General features: G+C 53.4%; 1 protein-coding gene across 1 annotated transcript; it reads left to right on the forward strand.

The window, feature by feature from the left end:
• Window positions 1-3,213: 3,213 nt before the first annotated feature.
• TRIM8 (tripartite motif containing 8) lies at window positions 3,214-17,163 on the forward strand. The gene is made up of 6 exons (XM_016154519.2): window positions 3,214-4,774; window positions 13,656-13,751; window positions 14,106-14,339; window positions 15,045-15,076; window positions 15,209-15,324; window positions 15,563-17,163. Exons 1-6 carry the CDS (start codon window positions 4,205-4,207, stop codon window positions 16,168-16,170), a joined length of 1,656 nt encoding a protein of 551 aa, XP_016010005.1. The 5' UTR covers window positions 3,214-4,204; the 3' UTR covers window positions 16,171-17,163.
• Window positions 17,164-18,820: the final 1,657 nt, after the last annotated feature.

Below are 18,820 nucleotides of genomic sequence, written 5' to 3' on the forward strand. Positions count from 1 at the left end.
GAATGGCAAGTAAGATTCTGAGGACCGCCAACATTTAAGAGATAGAAGCTAGAGAAGTCTGTGGTTATAAATATAAGAAGAAAACCAGAAAAGTATGATATCTTACACATCAAGGGGAATAGTCTAGAAAGGTGAGAAATGACAGGAATTCTTTGGATTTATTATCTTAGAGATCATTGGTGAGGAGTCCACAGAAGGACTGTTTCAAGCTAGACCTTGTTTCTTTGAACCATCTTTAGAGTATAGAATTGAGAATTAGGGCTTGAAAAAACCATTTTCTCCTTGTTTGTTCATTTATACATGCATACATGCATTCATTTTTCATTTGTTCAGTACATGAGGTGATGTAAAACACTAAAGACACAGGCTCTGTCCTTAAAGGGCTCACTTTAGCCCCCATAATGGGAATAAGGAGATGGAGGTGCTGGTTTTATGGCAGGAGCAACACCCCATGGGTCGTAGTGAACTGGATTTGAATTTCAGTTCTACCACTTAGAATGTAATCACCGATGACTCTGAAATCCACAGTCTCTAGCACAAACCTCCCCCCTGAGTCCTGTATGTACAATTGCCTCCTTGACATTTCCACTGGGATATCTAAGCTAATTCAGAACTACTGAAAATCTCCCCATCCAAACCTAACCCTCTTCAATTCTCTCTTTCTCAGTAAATGGCACCACCATTCAGCCTCTCGTTGAGACCCAAGTACTAGGAATTCTAGGAATCATTTTAAAACATTTTTGGGGAAATGTGTGTGTATGTGTGTGTGTGTGTGTACCTCACGCATATGTTATATATATATGCTAAGGAGGTTTTTAAAGTTCAGAAGGATATACTATATACAGTGATAAGTACATCTTGATCCCATTCCCACTCCTATTACTATTATATCTATATTAAACTGTATCTAGTCCTGTTGGCTCCACTTCTAAAATAAACCCCAAATATGAAAGTTTCTCACAACCAACTTAAAGTGCCAACTCCTTACTATGACATACATGGAAGACCTTGTGTGTTCTGGCTCCTACCTGTCTTCTTCCTCACCACACAGCCTTCTGTCTGCCCTGGAACATGCCTAAGCTATTGCTTTTGCATTTGTTTCTCCTCCTAACTAAAACACTGTTCCCCCAGGTCGTCACTTGCCTAACTCCTCCCAAACATGCAGGTCTCAGTTCAAACGTTACTTTTTTTGAAGAGCTCTGTGTGAGCCCTTATCACAGAAATTATCCTACATATTTAATTAAAAAAAAATTTTTTTTTGTTCATGTCCTCCAAGGAATCCCCAGGGCCTAGGAAAATGCCTGGCCCATAAAGGCTTTTGTTAAATATTTGTTGACTGACCAATCGATTCTGGCAGATTACTTACTTCAGTTCTTTAAGCCTCTGTTTCCTTATTAATATTAGAGGGAGGATAATGCCTGTTTTGCTTGGTAGTTTTAAGCGTCAGAAATGGGGGATAAAAAAATAATGAGGACATCGGGAAATTGTTTGCCCTACAGTGAACCTTTCCAATTCTGTGCTCCATCCAGTTCCATCAGACAGTTGAGCAGACTAACAAGCCTTCTTTCCCTCCCAAGTAAAGGAGCGAGGAGGCCCAGGAAGAGGTGGTCCCACAACATAGGAACATCATCGCCCTTTTAAGAAGCGCAGAAGCCTCCTCGCGTCACTATGTTTAATGTACTCAAGTTAGTACAAGTCACGTGAGAATCTCTGGTTTGCCCCGCCTTAAAAAGGCGGAGCCTCAGCTTGGGGCCCAATAGCAGGAGCAGCCTCCAGAACAGCCCCAACTCCGGGCAGGGAAAGGGGAGGAGCCGGGCGCCTCAGCAACTGCAAAGCACTTCCGGATAATATGCCCCGCCCCTGCTCCGTCCCCTCCCTGTCCATTTATTTCTCCAGTACCCAGTGGGCCGAACCAGCGGGTGCTGATTAAAGGCGCCGGCGTTGCTCTGCCGCTTTCTCCTCGCCTTCCCCTCCCCGTCTCCCCGCCCCTTTCCCGAGTAGCGGGACCGGCCTTGATGTAGGGACACCACCCTCTGCCACTCTCGGCCGAAGCTCAGGAGTACGGCTCATCGCAGCCCCATTCCAACCCGCATCCCCACCCTGCCGGCTGCACTCTACTAGGATCCCATTGTATCCCCCGCCCCGCCTTCAGACTCCGAGGCCCAGCAGTGGCGAAAAGATCCGGGACCCCTGGGCGCCTCTCCAGCCGGTCCGGCCAGCCGGGGCCCCTCCCCCGCCCGCCCTCCTCGCGACAGCGCGGTAGCAGCCAGGGCGCCCTTCCCTCCCTGCCGTGGGGGAGGCCAACTAGCGGGCAACAGGGACGCACCCCTTCCCGAGCCCCAGCGGTGACCCCCCCACATTGCGCCCCCTTCCTGGGGGAAGGAGAGCCAGAGCCTGAGCGAGCCGAGGCAGGAAAAGGCAGCTGCGGACTGCCCGGCCGGCCGATAATTTTTATTATTGAGATTATTATTAAAAGGGGGCGGGGAGCCCAGGACGCGGGGGAGGGGGCTAGAGACGCAGCTATTTTTATTAAACAGATTATTCCTAAAATAATAATACGCGCAAGATGGCTGAAGGTGGCTGTGATGAGTGTTGGGGTTTTTTTTTCTTCCTCTTTTTTTTTTTGATCTGAGGATAAAGCTGAGGCGACAGCCGCTGCGGAGACCCTGCCCGGAGTGCCCTCCCCTCAGTTGAGAAGCTGCGGGCGGACAAACGGACCCACCGACGGAGCTACTGGCGCAGGCCCGCCCCGGACGCGTCGCCTGGGCAGCAGCCGGGGGCCGCCGGCGCTCGCCTATCTGCCGACTTCTTTCAATTCTAATCTTTTTTTATTTTTTGGAAAGGACCGGGGTGGGTGGAGCAGAGGTGGAGAGAAATCTGGACTTGGCATTTTCTCTCCTCTCTTTTCTAATTTGAGGGAGGCCGCCAGCTCTCCCCTTAAAAAAAAAAAAAAATCCCACCAAAAGAAAAAAAAGAAAGAACGCTGCAGGACCCCTGAGCGAGCGCGCCCGGACCCCCAGAGGCCGCCTCCAAGAGCCCAAGATGGCTGGGCGCTGAGGGAGGTCGCCCGGCCGGCTGGCTCGGCCCGGCCCTGCCGCCGCGGGCTGGCTCCTACCACAGCTCAGAACCTTCCAGGCCGGAGCAGAGGCCGAGAAGAAAAGAAAGTGGGGGGGTGGGGGAAAGGCCGGGGTGGCGAAGGGGAGGGCCGGGCGGGGGGGTGGGGAGGGGAGGGCCGGGAGCCGAGCCTCCTGTTCATTAGCAGTTGAGAAAAATTCCTTTCTAGTTTGATCAATCCTTGTTTTCCTCGGCAGAGCCGAGGCGCCCGCTCAGCGCGGAGACTGAGAGCGGGGTCTTTCCGCGGCGGGGGCGCCCGGCGCTGGGCCTCGGGGGAGCGCCGAAGTAGCGACAAGGGGGTCAGGCTGGGGCTCCGCTGGGGCTTCTCTCTGTTTCTGGTTGGCTTTTTTTTTTTTTTTTTTTTCCACTTCTCTCCCTCCCCCTTCCGTTTCTATTTGTGAAGGGAGGAGGAAGGCAGAGGCGGGCTGGTGTCTCTGGCCGGGGACTGGAATTTCATCTGAATGACTGCCCCTGCGCGCACGCAGCGCCCCGGAGTCGGCCCGCCTGCGCCCAGCAGCCCGCACCCGCAGACGGCCGGCCAGCCGGGGGGCACCGGCGCCATCGCCCGAGGACTGCTGGCTCGCCTCGCCCGCCTGGTCCGGGTCTAGCAACCCTCGGTGCGGCTGCACTCGCTTCCCTGGTCCTCCGACCCCAGACGAGGCGAGGGAAGCGCGGCGCCGGCGAGCTGGGAGAGTGCCACCATTGCCGCCTCCGTCGTCGCTAGAGGAAGTGTGCGGTTCCCGGGCTCTGCCCTAGCCGCGCAGACGGGAGGCGGCCTCTTATATGGAATTTGGACCCCTGCGCTCCCTTCCAGGGCTGGTGCCCCGGCCGCGGCCCTGGCGCAGTCCACCGCCTCCCGCTAGGCGCTGGGGAGGAGGAAGAGACGCAGCCGGCTGCGCGCGCGGCGTGAGGACCGAGGCTCCCTCCTCCGGGGGGCGGGCGCGCGGAAGGCGCTGGTGACTGAGCGACTGTCGGGGCTGCCTGGGGCCAAAGTTCGGGGCTCGGTAGGCCTACAGCTTGGGGCACCGGCCCGACCCCCCAGGGTTGGGGAGTTGGGGAGGCTTGCCCCGGCCACCTGCCCTCAGCCGCCATGGCGGAAAATTGGAAGAACTGCTTCGAGGAGGAACTTATCTGTCCCATTTGCCTGCACGTCTTCGTGGAGCCGGTGCAATTGCCGTGCAAACACAACTTCTGTCGGGGATGCATCGGCGAGGCGTGGGCCAAGGACAGCGGCCTGGTGCGCTGCCCGGAGTGCAACCAGGCCTACAACCAGAAGCCGGGCCTGGAGAAGAATCTGAAGCTCACCAACATCGTGGAGAAGTTCAACGCCCTGCACGTGGAAAAGCCTCCAACGGCGCTGCACTGCGTGTTCTGCCGCCGGGGCCCCCCTCTGCCCGCACAGAAGGTCTGCCTGCGCTGCGAGGCGCCCTGCTGCCAGTCCCACGTGCAGACGCACCTGCAGCAGCCCTCCACCGCCCGCGGGCACCTCCTGGTGGAGGCGGACGACGTGCGGGCCTGGAGCTGCCCGCAGCACAACGCCTACCGCCTCTACCACTGCGAGGCCGAGCAGGTGGCCGTGTGCCAGTACTGCTGCTACTACAGCGGTGCGCATCAGGGACACTCGGTGTGCGACGTGGAGATTCGAAGGAATGAGATCCGGGCAAGTACCCTATACACACACACAATCCCTACCTCCTGGGGACCACCCATCCGGACAGGCTGACTCTTGTGACATCAGGCCAGAGGCCTCCTTCCAAAGTCTAATACTCTGAAAGTTTGAGGGCAAGGTCCTAGGAAGAAGGGTTTCTGATACATTCCTGCACCTGTGCTCATAGAGTCCATCTTGTGAGTCATTTATAGAATTGAGGTGTGGGGCTGTCAGGGGTAGACTTTGGGTGTCGCTTTTCCGTTTTGCGCATAGCTCCCTCCCCCAGCCTTGTTTCTGTAGGCCCAATGGGAAGTCACCAAGGCAGTGACCCAGGTTCTGCTTCTCCAGCTGCTGTTTATGTAATGAGTGTCCTGGTGCCGCTGCTGTGGCTGACATGATCCATGATGCTGGCATACCAATGAGGAAGTAAACAAAAGCAGCCATGTTAGTTTCAAGCCCTATTGGAAACACATTGGGGGGTGAAAGGGAGCTTCCGGAGGGAGAACAGAACTTGGGGTATCTATGGAGACAAGACCTGGACAACCAGTGGTGTCACTGGACAGTGTCTCTGCCTTTGGGATTATTCCCAATCGCCCACTCTCCATGTGTGAGAATCACTTCCCTCCGTGTGCTTGTGTGTGTTACACGCTTCTGCATGAACAAACCTTAAAGTATGTGTCTTCACCCTGAGCCCTTTGCTCCTAGGCCAGCCCTCTATCACAGCCCTCCCACATTTGGGGAGGGGAAGTGGAAGACAGAAAAAGAATCCTGTGGGTTTAAGGTTGAGCCGCCTTGCAATCTGGTTTCAGGCAGCTGGCTCCCCTGGGCTGCCGGCTGAGTGATTACGGAACCAGAACCGCATCCCCTCCCATTGTATACACCCTGTAGCAGCAGCCAATGTCAAAACCGCCTTCCCCCTCAGGCCTCTGGGCTTGGCTTTAGAGCTGGACTGAGGCAATACTTCCGTCCCTTTCCGTCCCTTTCTGTGAGGGGGCTCCTCCTAGGTCCCTCCCTGGTCCCCTGGCTTTCAGGGTTGAGTCAGACTAGAAGGAAGGGGTTGGCCTGAGTCTGTCTGAGCCATCTTAGAAGCCCCAGTTTGGGGCCTGGGGGTAAGGTTGGGCTTTCTTAGGACTGGGAGTGTTTCTGGGTGGGGGCCCCTGGAGGTTAGTGGAGGCCTGTGGAGAGCTTGGGTATGAGGAAGCTCTGAGCAGGGGGACAGTTGTAGATGGTGGCTGTTTCCTGTGGGGGGACCAGTCGGAATGAGTCACTGTTTAGCAATTAAGAAAACACACACACAACTAACAAAAGGCAGGAGGGCTGCCACAGGCTGAGGGCAGGGACAACAAATACAATTTGCTGTACAATTAGTTTCCAATTGGATGGGCTAGCTCTGGGTTTTTGTACCAAGATAAGTCCTCTGGTTTTGTAAAGGAAGTGTAGGGGATGGAGAGAGGAGCCATACCGTCCCCTGCCTCCCCAAACGCATGGACACAAAGATTAGAAAAGGCAGAAGCCTAGGGAAAGCAGGTGAGCCCCTGGTGGCCTCTGTCCTCCACCAGGACAGGCAGAGCCCAGACTTTCTCCAGTGTTGGGAAGCTGCTGCTATTAATAAAGATGGAAAGACTGGGGGTGGAGGCTGGGAAAAGGGCAGAGGCAGGAGAAAGGAGGCTGTCCAGTTCTCAGCCCTGGGATTGGCAGTGGAAAGTAAGAGGAGGGTAAAGATGGAGATGTGGCTGAAAGGAACAGAGGAAGGGACAGCAACCAGGGTGATAAGGGTATGTGTGCCGGCACTTATGGATTTGCTCTTAGCTGTGTCTGAGTGCTAAGGGTGTCTTTCATCATGGTGGTGGAAGAACATAATTGTACCTGACTCGGTAGTAGGAGGGTATCTCTAGATGTGTGTCTGTGTTTGAGTTTTTGAGGCTGTCCGCTTTGCTCTCAAATGCACCTGTCTCCCAGTTGTGTAGTGGGAAGAGTGTTACATACATGCAGAGTGTACCCCTTACCAGCAAGTCCCTGATCCCTGGCTTGTGGGAGGAACTGGATGGAAACAGGCACTGAACTTTGTGGGTGCTAATGAGTGTGTGTGTGTGTGTGTGTGTGTGTGTGTGTGTGTGTGTTCATGTGTTTGTTCCTGTTTCTGGTGTGGGAAGGCACAGAAGTAGTGGGTTGCATCAGGACCAGATGTGCAATTCTGTTTGCTCAGCATCTGTGCCCCCCAGCCTGAGTCTCATCCCCGTCCAAACTCCCCTAACTCTAGGCCCCCAGGATTCTCTTTCGTGCCACAGGGCGCTGGAGTCGGAAACCCTTTAATAGTCCAGCACCACTCAGTTTGAGTTGGACTTACTGAATGTGGGGGAAGGCGGGGAGTCCCATCTTTGGGGAGGGTGCGAGCCTTGGGGAACCTGATAGAAGAACCCATTACATTCTCCGTCCTCTCTAGGCCAGCCAGGGGAAGGGCCCTCTCTTGGGCCTCTTTTTCCCTCAGGAGTCTGTCTTAAAAAGCCTCTGCTGGGGCAGAGGATGAGGGCAACCAGAATTCTCCCCGATATAGGAGCAAAAGCTTGGAGGCCTGGCTTATGCCTTAAAATATAGCTCTACTTCTTGTGCTTCCTCTTCTGTCCTCCCGGGGGAAGGGAGAGGGCAGCTGCTAAAATGCCCTATCTGCTAGAAATAGAAAACCTCTCCCTGGCAGCCCCCACTCACTTACTCAAAAGCACTCACTTGTGCATGGACCAGTGTCCTGGAGCCAGGGGCCCAGCAGGAATGCAAGCAGGGGCTAACAGTGGGGTCTCAGAGTCAGGCCTGTGAAGTCTGTTGTCCCACTCTGCCCTTGGGAAGCCTGTGTGTAGACCACATTGCCCTGATGCCTGGATGCCCACTAGGTGGGCTCCAGAGACCACTTTCTGGGACATGCTTAGACCCAAATAGGTTCTTCCTTGGGGCTGGGGAAAGCTAAGGGCCTAAGATTAGGACATCCAGGTATACTCAAGCCTGGCAGCTTTAGGGGTTCATACCATCACCCAGTCCTCAGTTTAGGAGTTTATCTGAGCAATGGGGGACTGGTATGAGCTGGGAGCACCCCTGTCTCATGACCTCCCTTAACATGGCAAGATGACCCACAATAAGGCCTAATTATGTGTGTGAAGGGCTGTGCAGGATGTGTGTGTTTAGGTCATAGTTGTGCCTCCGTGTCCTTCCTAGGACTCCTGATGAAGGCTATAAATGTGACTAGGACCCTATTCCTTGCAGTCTTGGAGGTTTCGAGTTGAAAAGAGATGGTCTCTGCTGAGGGGATTCCACTGCTTGAGCCACTTTGGGGTTTGAAGCTGGTGGGGGTGAAATTATCCTGCTGCTCACATTGTCCTTTGCTGGAGGGGTTGCATAGGTCTGCACCCCATGTGTCTATCTCAGGGAGGCTGTGGGAGTGATGGCTGCCCTGGCCTAACCCACTCAGACAATACAGAGCCCTCCTCCCACCATACTCTTGAGGTCTTAGGCTATGTGCACGTGCCCCTTCCTTGACCATCGTGAACCTGTGCAGAAGAGGGGTTTGGCTTGGCCTTCCTCCCTGGGCCTCAGGCAGAGAGGAACCTCAAGCAGAGGCCCAGCCCCCCCACCTCTACCCCAAGATATTGCTGACATAGCCCGGCGCCTGCCGTGCACGCCCTATTGATTCCTCTGCCTCCTACAGCTCTAGGTGGCTATGCATCCATGTCAGTCTGCAGGTGTGTGTGTAGCCAGCATGTCTGTGTATCTCACATGTGACTATGTTTTTATCCCATGTGTGTATCTCAGAGAAGGTGCAATGTGAGCGGGTGACTTAATGATGTAGTTGTGTGTCTCTTGTGGTGTGGGGTCAGAAAGATGTACAAGTGTGTGTTTGTGAGAGAGAATGTCTGTGTGCCCTACTTGCTGCAGATCAGTGAGGTTAAGTTGAGTGTGCATGCATGACTGTCAGCACGAATATGCCAGGATGACTGCCTGCTCAGGCAGTGGTTGGTGGTTGAGTCTTGTGCAACTTTCTCACCTGGTGGGGTGAGTGTTGTGGGGGAAGGGGAAGATGGGATTCACCTTAGTGTTAGCTTGTTGCCTGTGGCGGTATCCAAGCTAGCAGCCTGGATGGTGTTTTTGGGGCACTGTGGTTGGGCATAGGAAGAAGGTGAGCCTGGCTTGGGCCCCTGCCCTGGACTGAGCAGGCAGGCCTGGTTGGCCTCATCCCTGGCTCTGGGAAAGCCTTCCATCCCGGCCGGCCTGGCATTCAAACCCAGACAAAGGGGGGCTTTCTCTCTCGCCTCTTTGTTCTGCTGCCCCAGAGCGCTGCTCTCTGCATGGCAAAAGCTAATTCGACTCTGCAGCTGGGAAACCCTCTCTGGGGTCTGTCGTGCTTGCCTCCCAGGTGCTGCTTCTCTTCTTGCTCTGGCTCCTGCCCTGTAGCCTCTTCTCTCTGGGTCTGTGGTTGCCCCAGCCTAGGGGTTCACAAGGTAGCCCAAGGTGGGAACTGAGGCACAAAAAGGGGCACCTAGGGCAGGCAGAAGCCGCTGGGAGACAAGAGGCGAGTGCTGTGGCCCAGGGAGAGAGGAGGCTAACGTACTCCTGGGGTGAAGGCTTAAATAGGAGAGTCGGGGTCCAGTGTGGTGGTTGGGAGGAGATTAGGATAGGGTAGCTCTGGGGCAGGGGCCACAGCCAGAGTTGGAGGCTTGAGCAGGAAGTGGTGCTCCAGCAGTTTAGCTCCCTCTTCCTACCCCCCACCCACAAACCACAGGGGCTGCTGGACCAAGCCCTGGCCTTGTCTGAAAACCTCAGGCCTGCCTCTAGCCCAGCCTCTGGGGCCTGTTCCCTTCTGACCTTGCTTCTCTTCAAGGTTGAGTTGTAGGTTTTATTATTATTTATTAACTTCGATATAGCCTAGAGTCCCCATGGCCTCACCCATCTGCCCAGGCCAGTCTGGCATCAAAAATGCCAGCTGGGTCTGGTCAGTCATGCTCCAGAGGGACATGAGTCTTTTCCAGGGCAGGAAAATAAAGGGCTTACAATCGCCGCCTCCCTAGGTTGGGAGGGGCATTAGAGGGAGCATCTCAAGGCATAGTGTAGCGCACTGGGGGACAAGTGTGAGGAGCAGGATGTGCCTTGGAGAATGTTCCCAAGTCTTGATGCTTTTGCCCTCACAGACCCAGGAGCAGACCATGGAAGGCCTTAGGTCCTAAGGATCAGGGATGGGGACAGGAATGAGCAAATCCCATCTGGGCCAGGGGTGCTGAATAAGGCTTGGTCCCTCAGGTGCTTCTAGTCTAAACCATGGTTCCCGCTCCGCTCCTGCACACTTGAGGTGTGCCACAGTCCAGGAGACTTACTGTGGGCCAGGAGCAGTTTGTAAAGTGCCCTCCAACTCTGATTGAGAGCCCTTGCTCTTAATCAAGCTGGAAAATCTGGTCTTATCTCTCTCTCAGTTGTGGGTTTTTTCCAAGTGAGAAATGGGGCCTCAACTCTCAACAATTTCCCGGGGGTTGGGATGGAAAGGAGGCTGGCTGCTGGTAATGGGGAGGGATCCAGGCCTTGCTTCCTCCGTTCCCCATCTTGTAGCTTCTCAGCAACCCGATGCAGTCATTTGCGGCAAACTGAAACCAAAGTGAGGGATAATGAGGGGGCAGCAGCTGGATAGTTCCCTGCTTTCCTCCAGATGTTATATGTGTCAGGATTAAGATCACCTGGCCCCAAGGGAGGGCAATCCTTGAAAAGGTGAGCCGGGCTGTGTGGGCCACCTCCCAGCCCTCTTTGGCTGTCAACCCTTTCCAGTTTCCTTCTCATTCTTGCTGATGCCCTATCCCTGCAGCAGAGACGGCAGCCCAATGGCCTCTGACCTGCGAGAGGGAAAACGAAACCCAGCTACCTGCTAGGAAGTGTGGTACTGCCTTTACTAGGCCTGGACTGGGCTTCCAGCCCCGGAGGGCTCTGAGCAAGCAGGAACCAGGGACCATGAAGCTAAGGGAAGATGCTGCCAGACAGGCTCTGAGAAAAGCCTTCGAGAAGAGGGAAAGGGCTGAGCCCCTCCCCACCCCACCCCCCACAAAAACTGGACAGGAGGTACCTCCCTTGGCTCTGCCCTGAAGAATCAGCCATAAACTCGCTGAAGCATTTCAGGGGGATGTGGAGGGGCCTCCCCCTGGTTTAGAGGGTGGGAGTGGAGCAGCCTCATTCCTATCCTTTGAAGGAAACTGAACCGGGAATCCTCCTGGAGCTGCCTTTTTCCTGCTCCTCACCTGGGACTTAGCATCCCCCTAATCCGATCCTGGTGGATTTGGTCATGAGAAGTAGTTGGGCAGGAAGACCGCAGTACATAAATGTGTGGGCGTACAGATATCCTGGGCACGGGGAAGGCAAGAGTGGCCTAGAGTCTGAAGTGCATCAAAGAGGGCCCTGTGCTCCTGAGTGTAGCTAGGAGGCACCAAACAGGCAAAAATTTGAGGGTCGTTTGTTACAGGGGAAGTAAAAAGTCCTAATGTCCCTAAAGAAGGGTCCTGGCCACCTCACCTCCATGCAGGCCTTCCTCAGTTGTCTGGGGCCTTCAGCAGGCCCAGCCTTTACTGTGCAGGGCTTTGGGTGCAAGCATATGTGCGGCTGTGTGCAAAAGTGTGCATGAGGTGTTCTCAGGGCCCTGGTGGTGATATATGCTTATGTGTGTGCATTTGTACACATCTATCGGGGCAGTAATTCCGGGGGCTGCCTGCTCTTTTCACACAACTTTGGGCAGTTTCACAGGCAGAGAGGATGCGTGATTACCTCTATTCCTGCCCCCCACCCAGCAGTGTTTCTTCACAGGTGCTGAGTCTCAGGTTGGCAAGAGACCCCTGTGCATGTTGGGCTGGGGTGGGAGCCTGCTGGAAGGACAGGGTATCCTGGTACTGGTTTTTAGAGGTCCAGTCCTGGGTCACTGAAAGGTCAGGTGGTTGGGGGTGAGGGGTGCGGTTTGCTCCAGGTTGTGTAGCTTAGAATCTGATAGCCTGACCCCCACCTGCTCCTCTCCCTAGGGTCCTGGTTTTTTGTTTCCAGGGTAGCTACCAACACAAAATGTGGTCAATGAACTCTCTTACTGGTCTTGGTTTCCCTATATGTAAAATGGATTAGGGGAGTGAGAAAGGGACTGGTGGCAGCTTCAGAAGCCAGCTGGGTGTGGGTGGGACTGGGGGTCACGGGGTCAAACTTGAAGGTCACTCCGTGGCCCACACAGAGGAAGGAAAGTAAGAATTTCTTATTGAATAGACACTGTGAGCTAGGCTCTGTGCAGTTTGCTTTGCAAATCTTATTTTGTGTGCAAAACCCTTGAGTTTATTCAGTAAACATGTTATGCATTTGTAGGGTGCTGGGGCCTTTGTGTGGCCTAGCCGAGAAGGGAAGTGGAAAAAGACAGCAGCAAAGCCCTATTTTCAAGAAGCCTCGAGGCTTGTAAGGAGATCAAACCATGGTTTGTGAGACAGACTAGAAAATGGTGTGTCCTATAGATATTTCTGGGGTGATGGTATATTTTGTATCTATAATGTTTAGTACATTAGCCACCAGCTCTATGCAGCTATTGAGCGCTTAAACTGAGGCTGATGCAACTGAAGAACTGATGGTTAATTTAATTTAATGTATTGATAATTAACTTAAATAGTCACATGTGACTATTGGCTATCGTATTGGACAGCACAGCTATAGAGGGAGGGAAGAATGTGACAGCCCCACTGCATGGCCAGCATTGGGAGAGATCTGCACGAGCTCTGAGCAGGGGCCATGAAGAGTTTCCTGGAAAAGTGGGGCCTCACGTTGAGCCTTGAAGGATAGATGAGGAGGAGGAGGCATTGCAGACTGCGGGAAATCATCAAGGTGCAGGGAGTTCAAATTGGGGCAAGATAATAGCCCACCTGGCTGGGAGAGTCAGGTCTTAAGAGAGCCTTCATTACCATGCTAAAATGTTTGGAAGGAGGGAGTCTCTGAGGGTTCTAGAGCAGGGACAAGACTCTATTTGCTGAGGTGTGTCAGACGAGAGGGGGATGACATGATGGATGGAGCAGCCAGGATGGGCAGGATGGGAGCATAGGAGTTGTAGAGATGAGAGGTTAAGGGTTGAGATGAACAGCTTGGTTCAGCACCTTCCAGCAGACTAGCCTTGGATCTTAGGAGAGCCAGAGTCTCCTTTCCACCTCTGTCCAACTGAGGGGCTGAGGGAGCTAGCAAGGACTTCAGAGGCCTAGCAGCTCTCAGCATCAAGAACAAGGGTTGAGATGGCTGGCTTGATGCTTCCAAGTGTAAGGCAAGTATAGAGTAAGATCTCTGTCCTGGGCCACAAGGTCTACATGACCTTGGAAGTTTGTTTGATCCTCCGCATCTTAGGGTACTCATCTCCAAGACAGGGTTCCCCAGAGAGAGGCAGGCAGCATGACTTGGATAAGAATAGACCTTACTGCCAGATCACCTAGGTATGTATACCAGCTCTGCCACTTAATAACTGCATTTTGGATGAATTACTTAACTTCTCTGGTTTCTTGTTCTCTGGAACAAGAGTAATAATAGTATTTACCTCATAGCATTACTGGGTGATTGGATTAGTCTGGGGTTGGGGGGGATTTGTTAGAACAGAAGCTGGTCTGACCCTGCCCTCAGAAAGCTCATGGTTTAGAAGCTATTCCAGGCTTTCTGTTCCTGGGAATAGGCTGGCCAGACAGCTGTCACCAACCAGGCCCCTGGGATTGCACGGGGCCCAGAAGGGGCTGGATGGCAGAAATTTTAGGTCATTTGGGTCAGAGGATCTATAGGATGAGAGTGTTTTATAGAGGGAAGGGTGGTGCTCACCTCTGCTTGGTAATGGATAGAGCTACGGCCCTTTCTGATGTCCCTGCCCCAACTGTCTCTGCAGAAAATGCTGATGAAGCAGCAGGACCGGCTGGAGGAGCGAGAGCAGGACATTGAGGACCAGCTGTACAAACTCGAGTCAGACAAGCGCCTGGTGGAGGTAGCTAAGCCCAAGCTTATAGTATGGGGCGAGGGTGGCTTGGGTGCAGGGCCTTGGGCTAGTTCCTTACTCGGACTAGGATCTATTGCATGGTCGGTTCTGTGCCAGAACCCCTTGGTCAGTCATCTAATGAGCTGTTCATAGATGAGCCCCACTGCTTCCAGGGGTACTTGGCACAGAGCCTTATGCAAGCAGCAGGGAATTGGCAGGTCAGACCTTGCTCTCAGGAGCCTTGGGCAGCCTGGGGATTTGGGGTCCCAGACTCCATCATCCAGGACGTGAGACAGGCAGGAGCAGCAGCCAGAGGTCACCAGTACTCACTTGCCTGCACACTCTTGCCTCTTGCGCCTGCAGGAGAAGGTGAGCCAACTGAAGGAGGAGGTACGGCTGCAGTATGAGAAGCTGCACCAGCTGTTGGATGAGGACCTGCGGCAGACGGTGGAGGTTCTGGACAAAGCCCAGGCCAAGTTCTGCAGTGAGAACGCAGCGCAGGCGCTGCACCTCGGGGAGCGCATGCAGGAGGCCAAGAAGCTGCTGGGCTCCCTGCAGCTGCTCTTCGACAAGACGGAGGATGTCAGCTTCATGAAGGTGGGCTGGGCTCAGGACCTGCTGGTTGTACCCAGAAGCATTCCTAAATTGGAGTCTGCAGTTCTTTGCTCCCCAACCAGATTACCCCACCAGTGTGCTCACAGGGCTTTAAAATCACCTGTTCTTTCTAGCTTTGTGACCTTGGGCAAATCATATATGTTCCATATGCCTTAGTTTCCTCACCTACAAAATGGGTTTGATAATACAGCTCTACTATCCTTTATCTTCAATTCCAAATTTTAAAACTCTCTGCAAACTCAAAAAAATTCTGGTAATTTATTTAATGACGAAAATTGAATGTTGGCAATTTATGGTTTTTATCTTGCTTGGTACAAATATTCAAACATTTTGCTATAGAAACATTGATGTATTGGATTATGGTGCCTACTGGGGATGATATGTAATATATTTCCCTTATGAAATCTGCTATCTGCAGAACCTTCCTCCTAGGGTAGTTGTGTAGATAAGATGATGGATGTATAAAAAGCATTTACAGTGTTGTCTGTCATGTAATAAGTGTTTAGTAAATGTTAGCTATTCTTACCTTCTAAAACTGGAGATACCACCACTACCCCCACCACCCCAGCCACTCTCTGGCCAGAATCATAGAGTCAGCCCTGCCTGGAGATAGGAAGGATGGGATGGCTTTCATCTTTCCTTCTCTCATGCTGCCTTTTCCACTGACAAAATTTTCTCTTCCTCTAGAACACCAAGTCTGTGAAAATCCTAATGGACAGGTGAGCAGATGGCTATCGGCCCTCAGGGAACACATCTCAGGAGGATGGGGAGGGCCAGGCTCACGGCGGGGAGGTAGGGCGGGCTCACTGGTGATACCTCCTCACAGCAGATGCCCCGTCCACTGCCCCCAGGACTCAGACCTGCACGGGCAGCAGCCTTTCTCCCCCTAAGATCGGCCACCTGAACTCCAAGCTCTTTCTGAACGAGGTGGCCAAGAAAGAGAAGCAGCTGAGGAAGATGCTAGAAGGTGAGCATGGGGTCCTCAGTGGAGGGGAGAGAGCCCTTGGGGAGGGGTAAATGCCAGAGCCTTCCCTCTGAGAGGCAGTGTGGCCTAGTCAGGAAGACCTTTTTTCATATCCTGGCTTTGCCACTTCTAGCTGTGGGACCTTGGCTTGGTCCTGTAGATGAAAAAGATTCCCATGGGAGAGGAGGCATGGGTTGCTTGGGTGGGAACTTAAGCAACTTTTGCCCCAAACTCTCCACAGGCCCCTTCAGCACACCGGTGCCCTTCCTGCAGAGCGTCCCCCTCTACCCTTGCGGCGTGAGCAGCTCTGGGGCGGAAAAGCGCAAGCACTCAACGGCCTTCCCTGAGGCCAGTTTCCTAGAGACGTCATCAGGCCCTGTGGGCAGCCAGTATGGGGCAGCAGGCGCAGCCAGCAGCGAGGGCCAGTCAGGGCAGCCCCTGGGGCCCTGCAGCTCCACGCAGCACTTGGTGGCTCTACCGAGTGGCGCCCAACCAGTACACTCAAGTCCTGTGTTCCCCCCATCGCAGTATCCCAATGGCTCCGCTGCCCAGCAGCCTATGCTCCCCCAGTATGGCGGCCGCAAGATTCTCGTCTGTTCCGTGGACAACTGTTACTGTTCTTCCGTGGCCAACCATGGCGGCCACCAGCCCTACCCCCGCTCCGGCCATTTCCCCTGGACAGTGCCCTCACAGGAGTACTCACACCCGCTCCCGCCCACACCCTCCGTCCCCCAGTCCCTTCCTGGCCTGGCGGTCAGAGACTGGCTCGACGCCTCCCAGCAGCCTGGCCACCAGGATTTCTACAGGGTGTATGGGCAGCCGTCCACCAAACACTACGTGACGAGCTAACGCCACGCAGGCGGCGGGGCACTGGGGAGTCTTCCCCTCCTAGCCCCCAGTGGCTCGGGAATTATGCATCCAGAGACCTGCCCTTATACCTCCCTGTCCTCCTCCCTCCCCTCCTCTTTCATTCCCCCAAGTCTTGTCCTTTTGGATTTTGTTTTGTTTGGGCTTTGTTTTTGATTTTTTTTTTTTTTTTTTTTTTTTTTTATGAATCTCTTGGACACAGAGTTGACAGTGGGAGCTAGCCTGGGCGGGGGCCGCAGGTGGCCCTGGAGCTGGGAAGGCGTCTACCTCAAGGCGCTGAGCTCTCTTTCTGTCTCTCCTTTTTTCTTCCACTTCTTCCCCTTCCCATCCGCATGGCTGGAAGGAGCCTCAGCCTTCCCTAATGCCTTGGGGGTTGGGGGAAACCCTCTTCACCTAGCCCTGAGAGGAAAGACCAGTGCCCACTGGCCTGCTTCTCTTGTTTTTCTTTTGGGCAGTTTGATCACTGACTGAGTAAGGAATGACCTATAGATTGTGGGGTTTTTGTTTTTTAATTTTTTTAAACCAAGAATGATTTCTCCTGCTTTCTTCTTTTCACCATCCTCCCAGATGGAGTTCAAAGGCCACTTCTCAAGCAGCTTTTGGCACCTTCAGCCTCAAAGTGGAATTTTACAGACAGGAACCCCATGTCCAGGAAAGGGGGAAAGGAACTTTGCCAATGATAGTGACCACAGAAAAAGCAAATAATAATAATATTAATAATAATAAAGAGAAATAAAAGAAATAATAAAATAAAAATCCATAGCACAGCCCTCGTTGAGGTCAGCCCTTGTTGAGGGGGAAGAGGGGCTGCCCCCAGTTGGGTCCTTGCCTGGAGTTTGACACAGCAACTTCCTGTAGTGAGCACTTTGTATGAATTGTGGACTTCCTGTTCTCAAGGCGCAGGTATTTATTCTGTAATCTGTCTAGAGCACACACGAAATCCGACCTTCTAATAAACATAATGGCGCAGTCCCACTCCGTGCCTTGCCTCTTACCCCAACTCCCCCAGGCCTGGTGTGGGGATAGGCCTTCTGGGATGAAAGCCCCTGTCCTCCTTGCTTCCATTCTCTCCTGTGTCTAGCCTGTTCCAGGACCCTGAGTGTCGGTTCACAAGGCACTAACTACATCTACGCTCAGCCTTGGGTTCATCTGACATACTTGCTGAGGGTCTCCCAGGCCCAGCCCCCTGCTGCATGGGCCCTGGCTTGTCTGAGCAACATGGTCTTAGGACAGACAAAGGAAGAAATATCTATGAGTCTCACATTTCATTCCACAAATATTTAATGAGTACATGCTAAGTGCCAGGCACTGTGCAAGACACTGGGTGTAGAAGCAAAGCAGACTTTTGTCTTCTTGGAATTTAGTCTAATTGGGTCTTGGCCCCCATTGGGGGGATGGGGTCACTCAGTTCCATGTTTCCTTTGGTGACTTGGGCTCTAGCCCTTGATCATGGAGGAAAATCTTTGGCTCTGAGAGGCATGGAAGTAGGATGGTAAGGTGAAAAACACCCTACCCACACCCCCTTTGGCAGAGCTTCTCAAAGCATGTTGAGAGCTTTTTTAAAAGGGCTGATCCCTGGAGCCCCACTTAGGCTCAGTGGAAATCAATGAGGGCCAAGGAATCTGCATTTTTTACTCCCTAGTAATTCCAAGGCATCTGGGTTTTGAGAAGTGCTGCCATGAGGGACTGTCCAGGGTCCTGCTGGTCATAGGGACCCCTTGGGGTAGAAGGAGGAGCTGGGGCACACCAAGGGCCTTTTCCTTTGCAGGGAAGCTGACCTTTAAAAAAGATCCTTGGTTTGTTGCCTAACACTACAAGGATCTACTTACATTGTAAAGCAGCCTATACTCTTCCATATAGTAGCTTCCATACAGTAAGGGGGACTTTTTTGCTGTGTGCTTAGTTCTCTTTGCCCTTGTCTGGATACAATCAGGGCCTGAGCACCTCCCACCGCAAGAAGCCTAGAGCAAAGCAGGGAGCGGTGTGTCAGTCCTGTGCCAGGGGTCCAAGCCTCACCAACCCCTAGTCACCCATCTTCTCAGAAAAATAAGGACACAGGTTAGAGGACATGATCAGGCCATTTGGGCTGCCCAGACCAAACGAATTTTGGTTCTGCCAAGTACCTCTGTCCCATCCTGTGGGAGTAGAAAATGACTCATTATGAGGTGGGTGGACCCTTGCTTCGTTGCTCCCCCTTCCCCACTTAGGGAGCCAAAGCCAGGAGCAGGATGACAACAGCTGGGCTGCCCCCATCTTGTCCTCTGCACCTGTTTGAGGCTAAAGAGACAGGGCAGAGAGCTGGAGCACTGTGCCCCTCCAGCTATGGGTAGAGGGATGACTGTGGCCAGGCGGTGGTGGACAGACAAGACATTTAACTCCACTCACATCTGTTCCCCTCCCACTGTCCCTTTCTCTAGTTTTCAGGAACCCTAAGACATCCATCGTCTGTGCCAAGAGTTGGAAGCCAAGACAGAAGAAGGCTGCCCAATTTCTTTCCCACTTAGCCTAGTTTTGTTTTAGCTAATGGGAGAGGTCCTTTTTCCAGGGTGACTCAGGTTGAGGGTGGGATGGGCTTGAGCCCCCTCCTCCAGATCCGAGCTCTGAAAGCCCACCCCAAACAACACACTCAGGC

Source organism: Rousettus aegyptiacus, unplaced genomic scaffold (genome assembly GCF_014176215.1).
Source record: "Rousettus aegyptiacus isolate mRouAeg1 unplaced genomic scaffold, mRouAeg1.p scaffold_m13_p_6, whole genome shotgun sequence".
Lineage (NCBI taxonomy): Eukaryota > Metazoa > Chordata > Mammalia > Chiroptera > Pteropodidae > Rousettus > Rousettus aegyptiacus.